This window comes from Rhinichthys klamathensis, unplaced genomic scaffold (genome assembly GCF_029890125.1).
Source record: "Rhinichthys klamathensis goyatoka isolate OS25496 unplaced genomic scaffold, OSU_Roscu_1.1 h1tg000082l_1, whole genome shotgun sequence".
NCBI classification, from domain to species: Eukaryota; Metazoa; Chordata; class Actinopteri; order Cypriniformes; family Leuciscidae; genus Rhinichthys; species Rhinichthys klamathensis.
In genome coordinates, this window is record NW_026606624.1 from 204,451 (window position 1) to 214,931 (window position 10,481).

Genomic DNA, 10,481 nt, shown 5'->3' on the forward strand with positions numbered 1-10,481 from the left:
CGAAGACTTAACAGAGCAGCCATCAAGTGTTAGACAGTATTCTAGGTTATTACGTGTGGAAGTTTTTTGTCCAATAATCAGAATAAGTGCTTTTTGTATACAAAAGTGCTCCCTGATAGAAACAATTTGTTTTTTTAACAATCAAATAAATACGCAAACACAAATAATGAGAGTATTGTAGGAAGAGGTGAGTCATCATGAGTCTGCACCTGAAGATTGGGAGGAGGTTGATTAGATCCTGACCCTGGGGTCTAAGAACATAAAGCACTGGGCCCTGCTGGAGGGGTCAGCCTTAATTGGGCAAGTCATGGTCCAAGGGATAAGCATGTATAGTTTGTACTGGAGGTTGTCTGTTGATTGGCATGTATGCTACTACAAGTGCAGTACAAAGCATTTAATTTATGATTAATCTGAGAGCACACAATAACCACTGTTTTATCCTGCAGTGCTTTAATCAGTGTCTAAAGCGCCCTCTATTGGTGTTTGCTATTCATTACAGCTAATGCATGACTAATGTTGATATGTACAGCAGTGCTATAAATGATCCAAAAAATCTTGTAATCCGTTCTAAATTCAAATGAAAAATTAGTAATTATAAATTCCCATAAACTATTAGCTCCACCATATCTGGACTGGATAGGCCAAAATCCTTGAACTTATTATTTCATTATTATCCTAAGGTTTTCTTTAAATTAACGTTCAACCCGACCACACAGCATGATAACTTTTTCTCTGCAGTTATAGACTTTCTGTAGCCCCGCTGAGCTCGTTGTGCTCTGTATTGTTGTGCTTTGTGCGGTTTGTATTTCCACAGCATGAAGGTAAGATTTAAATCTTCCCGGTCTACTGACATTTGTTATGACATCTGCTTCTAACATTACAGTGCTCACGATAACTTTTGTTAACTCTCTCGTTTGTTACTCTTCGGCAGCGATTCCATAGAAATTTACAGAGCTACTGCAAAAAATGGAAGTTCAAAGGTGATATTCTAAAGATGGCAGCACACTTTTTTCTCTGTCTCAGATGGCACACTTCGGCCCTGTCCTAAATGGCACTCGTGGACTTCCTCTGAGTCGGTACATTCGTGACGGCACAGACACCGGCACGGACACCGGCATGTACAACGGCACGAACACCAGCACAGACACCGGCACGTACACCGACACGTACACGAACACCGGCACAGACACTGGCACAGACACCGGCACGTACACGAACACCGTCACGGACACCGGCACCAACATAGACACACCGTCACGGACACCGGCACATACACGAACACCGTCACGGACACCGGAACCAACATGGACACACCGGCACGGACACCGGCACGTACATGAACACCGGCACGGACACCGGCATGTACCCCGGCACATACATGAACACCGGCACGGACACCGGTCGGCACCAACATGGACACACCGGCACGGACACCGGCAAGGACACCGGCACAGACACGGATACGGACACCGGCACGAACACGGATACCGGCACCAACATGGACACACCGGAACAAACACCAGCAAGGATAACGGACACACCGGCACGGACGCCGGCAAGGTTACCGGCACGGACGCCGGCAAGGTTACCGGCACGTACAAGGACACCGGCACGGACACTGGCAAGGACAAAGGCACGGACACAGTGGGACGGACCCCGGCAAGGTACAAGGACACAACGACAAGGACACCAAGCACAGTCACTGGCACGTACACCGGCATGGATACAGACACCGGCACCAACATGGAAATTTATCTTAATTTAAGATAAATACATCTGGACTTACAAAATGGTGTGTGTGTGTGTGTGTGTGAGAGAGAGAGAGAGAGAGAGAGAGAGAGAGAGAGAATAAATGATTCACTCTTGCTGGTTTACAGTTTAACCTAGTCATTGCTTATATCTTAGGCCTTATCTTTTATTTTAATGACTTTTTTAAGAGTAAGAAATTTGAAATTCTGAAATTATACATTCGAAATGGACTTTTAAAGCAATTTTTACTTTTTAATGTCTATGACTTTTGTCAACATTTCGCTTCAGTATACTTTCGACTAGTAGCGGCTCCTGCCAGTAGATTTAGGTAGGGCATATTCTGGGTCTTAGCGCTAGTTTATGATAAACATTTTGTAAGCTTTATATTCTGATCACTGAACACATCAGACACACTTCTGTCAGGACCACTATCGTCAAATACGATTTACATTTAGCATACATTTTGGATTGGCGGTATGGTTCCGTTCTGGGCGAGAACTCCCTGCGCATCCATGCAGCCTAGCATGGATAAGAGCAGGGAGAGCAGCAATATATATTGTTATATGAGGTATTTGTTTGGATTAATATTTTAGTCTTTTCAACTTTTCAATTTTGACTATGTAATCATTTCCATAATTATGATTTCATTATTCAATTAATTATGATTTACAAAAGAGCAGTAGCCTACTAAATTTGGAACCGCATACTAGCATACTGCTCTTACTATTTTTGCCATAGAAAGATAAGATATGGTAAAAGTAGTAGGCTAGGCTATATGCGGTTCTGAATTCAGCACAAATGACTTTTTTCTTATGTGGCATAAATTGGTATTAATCCATCCAAGCAATAATCCATCCTATATAAATCTAACTCTGGATTGAAATTTTTACTAGTAGGTATTTTAGCATTATAATATGGCACTAAATGGACTCAACCCAGGATGTCAGATAAATGCCGCTGATGATCATTATAGTTGTAGTAGCGTGACTGCATGAACACGCTGCTGACACTGACGGCAGTAAATATTGAGCTCACTGCGCCCTCTACCGGTTAGACTTGTAATAGTAATATATTTATTCGCCGCGGTGATCAGCTGTGAATCTGCGGCTGGTGGTTGATGGTTGATGCGTCCACTGGAACTTCAAAATGCTGGCTCGTGAGATCAGAGAGCAGAAAAGAAACATGGCTGAGTGAGGATGAGACTACCCAGCTCTGTCCTTGTGTCGGTCTCGTTGTTTACGGCCGAGACGACGGCGGCTCTGTATCTGAGCAGCACTTACCGCTCCGCGGGTGATCAGATTTGGCAGTGTTTCACGCTCCTCTTCACGCTTGTGCCATCCGTGCTGGTGCAGCTCACACTTATCTTTATTCACAGAGACCTGAGCAGAGACAGACCTCTAGTACTGCTGCTTCATATATTACAACTAGGACCAATAATAAGGTAAGTGGCGACTCTCTGTACAAGGATGTGTTTCTGCTTAACATTACAAGCCTTGCACTCTCTGTGGAGGGAATTATACCCATCCACATTATGGATAAAAACAATGTCCATTGTGAGTGCACATAACAAAGGTGTTTCCCTCCACCCCCCCTTTTTTTCCTCACGCGCAAGATGAACCGTGCTTTACCTATTCATAAATATTATGAATATTTGTCGTTTAATTTATAATCCACTGTGCACATTCATGTCAAAGGTTTCATGGTTCAAGGATTCATGTACCCGGGTCTTTTCATAAAATGTGTACCTTCTCATTTTTGAAAAGGTGATTTTGAATAAACGTTTAAGGTTTTAACATTCTTAGACAAATAAATGTAATGCATATTTGGATGCCATAGACATATATTTTTTTAAAGTATAAGGACTGCGGGGTTATTAGTTTACAATTCATTATCAGATTTTTTTCTCAAGGCCATGGCATTGCAGGTGTGTATTGCAAATATAATTTAATGTTGATAATTCTACAAATATGCAGTTTTCATTAATTATTATACTAGACAAAGTAATGGCAATAGCACTGTAAAATAACAGGCACATCACATCATAATAGATGATGATGTCATGATGATTTTTTTATTTTATTTATGGAATTGAACAAGGGAATTCATGACAGTAACACCCTAGCAACAACAAAACGCTCTTGTAACGTTAGCATAAAATTTCTGTTATTTTATTTTAGGTTAGGTTATTTTTTGTGAACCAATTAGGCCTAATATTCCTATAATTAATTATACTTTCTTTTTTAAATAAATGCTGTTCTTTTTAACTTTTTATTGGTCAATGAATCCTAAAAAAAAGTATCACATGCTCCAAAAAAAAAAAAAAATTAAGCAGTTTCCACCATTGATAATAAATCAATATGTAATAATTATTTCTGAAGAATCATGTGACACTGAAGACTGTAGCAATGGCTGATGAAAATTCAGCTTTGCATCACAGAAATAAATGATATTTTTAAGTATATAATGGAAAATGGAAAACAGTTATTTTACATTGTAATAATATTACTGTTTTTTTTCTTCTGTATTTTTGATCAAATAGGCTTGATGAGCAAAAGAGACTTCTTTTGAAAACATTAAAAAATAGTAATGTTTCCAAACTGTACCATGCCACAAGCTGGATAATTTGTGTCCTTAGATTATCTATAAGTATAGTTATTGGTGTTATTGACAGCTTCCATTCCAGTCCAGGCCTCACAGTAAAACTGTTCCATCTCTATCAGTCTGTGTGTTGATGCATTGACCATGTGCATAATTGAATCATTGATATTGCCTCTATTTCTCTAATAGTACAGTTTAGCAACGCAACCTGTGCCGGCTCATTCAGATTATGCTCAGCACAATTTCAGCCCTGCGTCATTAATGTTTAATTCAGTTGTTTATTTTCTTTGAGTTTGTGTGAATGGGCTGTAAAATCTCTCTTGGCCTTCTCTTAACAAGCTCTCATCCATCACATTATCACCAAGGTTGCCGACAACTTATTACTGTAAAATGGCAAGTTTGTTGTCAAGGTCTGGGATAGGTAATGCTCACTCAAGGATTGGCACCTGTCCTGTGAGACCTAGTCTCTGCATTTTAAATGAATGAGATGGAGAGATTGTTCACTGAGGCCTTAGAATAGCTGTCCTCGGGTAAGCTACAACTAAACTGGTGAGCTTTCATTGGATTGAGTGCAATTCTCTGAGCACTGACATGGTCTACTGTGACACGGCGGATGGATAAAAGTAGGATCCAACAATTCTAGGACATTTGCAGCAAACTCAGCGACCCCTTAGTACAAAAAGGGTAGCTTTTCTGGGTTGCTATGTTTAATTAAATAACACTACTAAACATTATGGTAAACCAGTGCTAATAAGGTTTCTGGTCAATTTAGCTTTTGTTTTGTTAATTTTATTTTAATAATGAAAATAACCAAAGGCAATATATGTTGTTTCTTTCAGCTATAATTTAAAAGGTATATTTATATATAATATTATTTATATAAAATATTATAATAAATTATAATTTATATAATTTATATATTTATTTTATTTTAAAAATAAAAATAACCAAATACAATATATGTTTTTTCTTTCAACTGTAATTTAAAAAGTTGAAGAACTATTTATTTAATTTAATTTAATTTAAAATTATTTTTATTTTATTTTATTTTATTAACCAAAGGCATTACATGTTGTTTATTTCAACTGTAATTTAAAAAGGTATATAACTATATTGATTTTATTAAATATGAATTATTTTCAATACCTTATCATTTGAACGGCTATATAACTATTTAATTTGATTCCATTAGGTGCCTTGATGCCTTCTGTATCTACGGCAGCGCTGGAAAGGTGGAGGAGCCGTATGTCACCATCACCCGTAAGAAGCAGATTCCCCGGGACGGGCAGACCGAAGAGGTGGAGCAAGAAGTGGGCCAGGCGGAGGGAAAGTTAGTCACGCACAGAGCCGCTTTCGCCAGGACCTCGGTCATACAGGCCTTCCTGGGCTCTGCACCCCAGCTCACGCTGCAGCTCTACATCTGTGTGCTGCAGAAAGGGGTGTCTATCGGTAGAGGTGAGAAGTGCACATCTTTTTTTTTTTTATTCATGTGCCCTCGTATCCTTTAATCAAAATAACTTCCGGCAACGTCTCTTCTCTTCTCTGATGATGTGTTTACTGGCATGAGGGCATGAACAACATGTCAATCACATGAGATCACTAGCAAACCACAACCAATCAATTCCTGATGCACAAAATCAAGTCCCAGCCTACATTTTTTCTAGTTTTAGAAGAGCCGCTTCACTCGGATAGGCTATATGTCACAATAGAAAAAAAGAAGACGATCGCAACTACCATTTCATGCCGACTTTAAAAAACAAAATGTTGGACATTTCCAGAATGAGACTTCTTAAGTCATCTTAAGGGTTTCTAGAGCATGACTAAGACTTTTCTTATTCCTGCTTTGTTTTCGTTCTGTTATTTGGCCTTGTGAAGTACAGCAAAGTGGAGCATTGCAAGCTTATGAGTTTCACTGTTAATACGTTTTGTCATTCTCCACCACATCTGTAAAGTGTTAAGTGTCAGGGAGAACAATTGAGAACTCAATGTCATTGAGGCATGTCATGTTTCAGCTCAACAAGTATGGTTTGTCTGTACACAGCCTTTGTTGCATATTCTGCAAGTTTCCTCCATAGAATATCTTTGTAAGTCCTCTCTATTGAAGGTGGAACCGTTCCCCACGTCACCCATCTAAATTTAACACGCTCTTCTCAGTGATACATTCTGCACACATGCTTGAGTTTCAACTAATGCCTCTGAAATGACTTTGGCTGGTGTACTTATCTATTTCCTCTTGTTATCACAAGGACGCACACTTTGTTTCTGAGAATATCAGCTAAAATAGATAGCGTGTTTTCAGACAGGGCCTCAACAGACAGAAATAATTTATGAACTGGTCAACAGATAAATTAATTTAATTAAATCCCCCGAAGCACTTCACACCAAAGAAAATTGGAAATCCCTGAAAATAACCAATAAACAACTCATTTGTATAGACTAGTGTGTCTGAGACTACAGTACATTGAACATCTTTTATATTTACTCATTATAAACAGAAATATTCAGAAAGTTTAATTTGATTAATTTATTACTTTTATTATTTGATAATAAAAAGCTGAAATAAATATACATTAGTTTACATAAAAACTAATAAACAAAGTATACTGCCAATATACTGCAGTACAGAACACTACAGCCAATATTTTTGTTTATTGTTATTTTTTGTAAACCTGGAACTAAACAGAACGGTTTATGATTTTACATAAAAGTTAATAAACAACATACTGACAATATACAGTGTGTGGAAGTAAACTGAAAGTTATAGATTTTTAACGGGAAAAGTTTTGATATAAAATGCTTTATTATGTTATGCTGGTAATGTAAAATGTGTGTTTTATTACAAAAGCAAGCAAAAGTCTATTTTGGACTGTTGGACCCCACTGTAAATTTTTGGCAGCTGTGTCACTGTACACTGAGTATTAATATGTATAGACCCGACTCTGTCTCGCAGATATATTGTCATCCGCACTGCATGAGGAATGTGTTGGCAGCCTTGCAGTCTGTCCTTGAAAGCAGTATTGCAGATGGAAGACCATAATGGACAGTGAATCAGTCTGACCCCATTACCCATGAGGCATAGAGTAATGAAACGGTGACTGACTTTAGATCAGATGGAAGGCTGAAAGGCCATATGTTTGCACTGCTGGTGGATTTAGGCCTTCAGGGTTTCTGCTTTTGTTATTCTTTTATTACTTAACAGCATAGTAAATTATGTAACTAAATGGCAACATATTGTGCACCGCAGTTATGGAGGCCCAAACCTGCCTAAATGAAAGATAAATAAATAAATATACTAATATGAGAATAAATGACTTGATAAAACAAAAACAATTAATTTTAAATTAAACTTAGTCCTGAATTTATTATTTTCTGTATTCTTTTTTTAACTTTATTTTTTATTGATTTTTATATTTATTTATGCATTCATTTATTTTTATATTTATTTATTAACGTGTGTGTTTAGTTTAATATTTATTTAGATATTTATAGTCTATTATTAATTTTTCTTTTCTTTGAGTTATGAGTTTTATTCTATTACTTTATTTGTTTTTATATTTATGTATGCATTCATTTATTTTTATATTTATTTATTCCTATGTGTGTTTAGTTTAATATTTATTTATATATTTAAAGTCTATTGTTATTGTTTACTTTTCTTTGAGTTATGAATGTTATGTATTTATTTTTAACTTTATTTTTATTTTATTTATGCATTCATTATTTTATTTTATTTTACCTCCCTACATAGTACAGTGGTTTATTCCATATCCACATATCTAACACAAGATCTTTGTTCAATTGCTAGTTTTAACCACACATTATGTTGTCGCTGAATTTTCTGTGATTATGTTTTATTCTTTTCCCTCCCTACCAGGTACATTGATGGTCATTTCCCTTCTCTCAATTGTATATGGAGCCCTACGCTGCAATATTCTCGCCATAAAGATACGCTATGATGATTACGAAGTGTCCGTGCGTCCGTTGGCGTACCTGTGCGTGTTCCTGTGGCGAGGGTTCGAGATCGCCACGCGCGTGACCGTGCTGGTCCTCTTCAGCTCAGTGTTGAAGGTGTGGGTGCTTCCGGTGGTGTCAGTCAACTTCGTCCTGTTCTTTCTTCGCCCGTGGGTTCTCTTCTGGAGCAGCCGCTCTCCGTTCCCGGAGAACATCGAGAAGACATTGACGCGTGTGGGGACCACTATCGTCCTCTGCATGCTGACCTTCCTGTACGCTGGCATCAACGTGTTCTGCTGGTCCGCTGTTCAGCTCAGATTGGACGACCCCGACTTGATCGATAAGCGTCAGGCATGGAGGCGGGTGGCAGTGTATTATTCCCTCCGTTTTGTCGAGAACACGGGACTGACTTTGATGTGGTACGTCCACCGGACTGAGTTCTACCAATGGGTGGATGCTCCCGTGTTAGAAATACTGCTGTTGTTGGGTTATGCCACAGCTGTGTTTTTTATGTTACTCTTTTACCAGTTCTGCCACCCTTGCAGGCAACTGTTCTCATCCAGTCCAGCCCAGGGCTTTTGGGAGTGCTGTGGATCTCTCTGCCTGCTACGTGGGACTCTTCCCCAGCCGGGCTCCATAAGGACCAAACCACCAGGGAAAGACAATGGAGACGATCCACCCTGCGTTACCAAAGGGGACATCGGGCAGAGTTTGTGCGGCGTCGTGTGAGCAAAGCACAACTTAAAGGGACTTAAGTTCACCCAAAAATTACAATTCTGTCATCATATACTCGCCTTTATAGTGTTTCAAACACATAAGATATTGGTTAATCTTCGAAACAAAAAGATATATTTTATGAAACCTGAGAGGTTTCTGTCCCTCTACTGAAAGTCCATGTAACCAAAAGATAGAAGATCCAAAATGGTCATAAAGGCATCGTAAAACGAATCCACTTGAATCGAGTGGTTTAATCCAAGTCTTGTTTAAAGGTGCTCTACGTAACTTTTAGCGGCCTCTAGTGGTGATGTTTCAGATTGCAACCAAATTTTACAAGAACGCTCATGCTCAAACTCATAGACAATACCGTCTATTACGCAAATATCTCGGCGAGTACTAGACGGATTCAGCGAGCACCGAGCTCGTTGGGACCATCTAGTCGAGCTGAAAAGAACCATATAAGTTGCATAGTTTTTGGTGGTGTTTTCGCGGAGATATTAGCAGAAAACCATCGGGCGCGCTGCAAAATTGCGGACGCCAGAGATGCACGTCACATCCGTTGGATTTCGCGGTAAATCCGACCCGGAGACTTCACATAGAAATAGGAATACTGGCCTTCAGAGGTAATAGCAAAACCCGACAAGTGTATCATTTTAATGTGTGATTACAACCCCTTCACACACAGGCAATAAAAAAAGGATTCATTTTAGAAGAAAAGTTCCATATAGCACCTTTAAGTGATTTAGGCGTTTATTCACATTTAAACACAGTCATTGGTTCTCGTGAGTGTGTGAAGCTTGTGATTCATGTACAAAGCTTCTGTGTTTATAATATGTTCAGTATGTGAAGATCATTGTTTAGATGTAAATAAAAGCGTTCATCATATAAAGCGATCGTATCTCTTCACAAGACTTTGATTAAATGTTTTGATTTATATGGATTTGGGTTTTTTTACGATGCCTTTATGACCTTTTTGGATCTTTTAAGTTTTGGTTATTTGGACTTTCAACAGAGGGACAGAAACCTTTTGATGATTAAATCAATGATAAAGTCTCTTTGGTTTGGAACGACATGAGGGTGAGAACATAATGACAGAATTTATTTGTGGGTGAACTATTCCTTTAAAAACATTGCCATGAAGTGCCCTTTAAGGATCGAAAGGGAAAAATGAAATTAAAATGATGGATTTCTGCCTTTTACACTTTATGGTGGAATGTAAGAGGCAACGTTTGTTCAACTTTCAGATGAATATACATTTTCTTGTTTTGTTTACAAAGCGTATGAGCCAGCATGGTCCACTGAAGTGCATGTGAAATTCCCTAACAAGATGAAACCGCTGCTTTTGTCATGTGATGTGGGAGCGCTCTGTCCCTCGTTCGGTGTCGGTTTGATTAATGTTATAGCTTCTAATCTCTCTCAGTGTCTGCATTATTTACAGCAGATTTATTTAAAAGATTGTATTTGCT

The 10,481-nt window shown here is 38.4% G+C and overlaps 1 protein-coding gene across 1 annotated transcript; it reads left to right on the forward strand.

Annotated features, from left to right (window-relative positions):
• Positions 1-2,804: 2,804 nt before the first annotated feature.
• Positions 2,805-9,066, forward strand: xk (X-linked Kx blood group (McLeod syndrome)). Its single transcript, XM_056251356.1, has 3 exons — positions 2,805-3,190; positions 5,540-5,802; positions 8,222-9,066. Exons 1-3 carry the CDS (start codon positions 2,946-2,948, stop codon positions 9,025-9,027), a joined length of 1,314 nt encoding a protein of 437 aa, XP_056107331.1. The 5' UTR covers positions 2,805-2,945; the 3' UTR covers positions 9,028-9,066.
• The last annotated feature ends 1,415 nt before the right edge of the window (positions 9,067-10,481 follow it).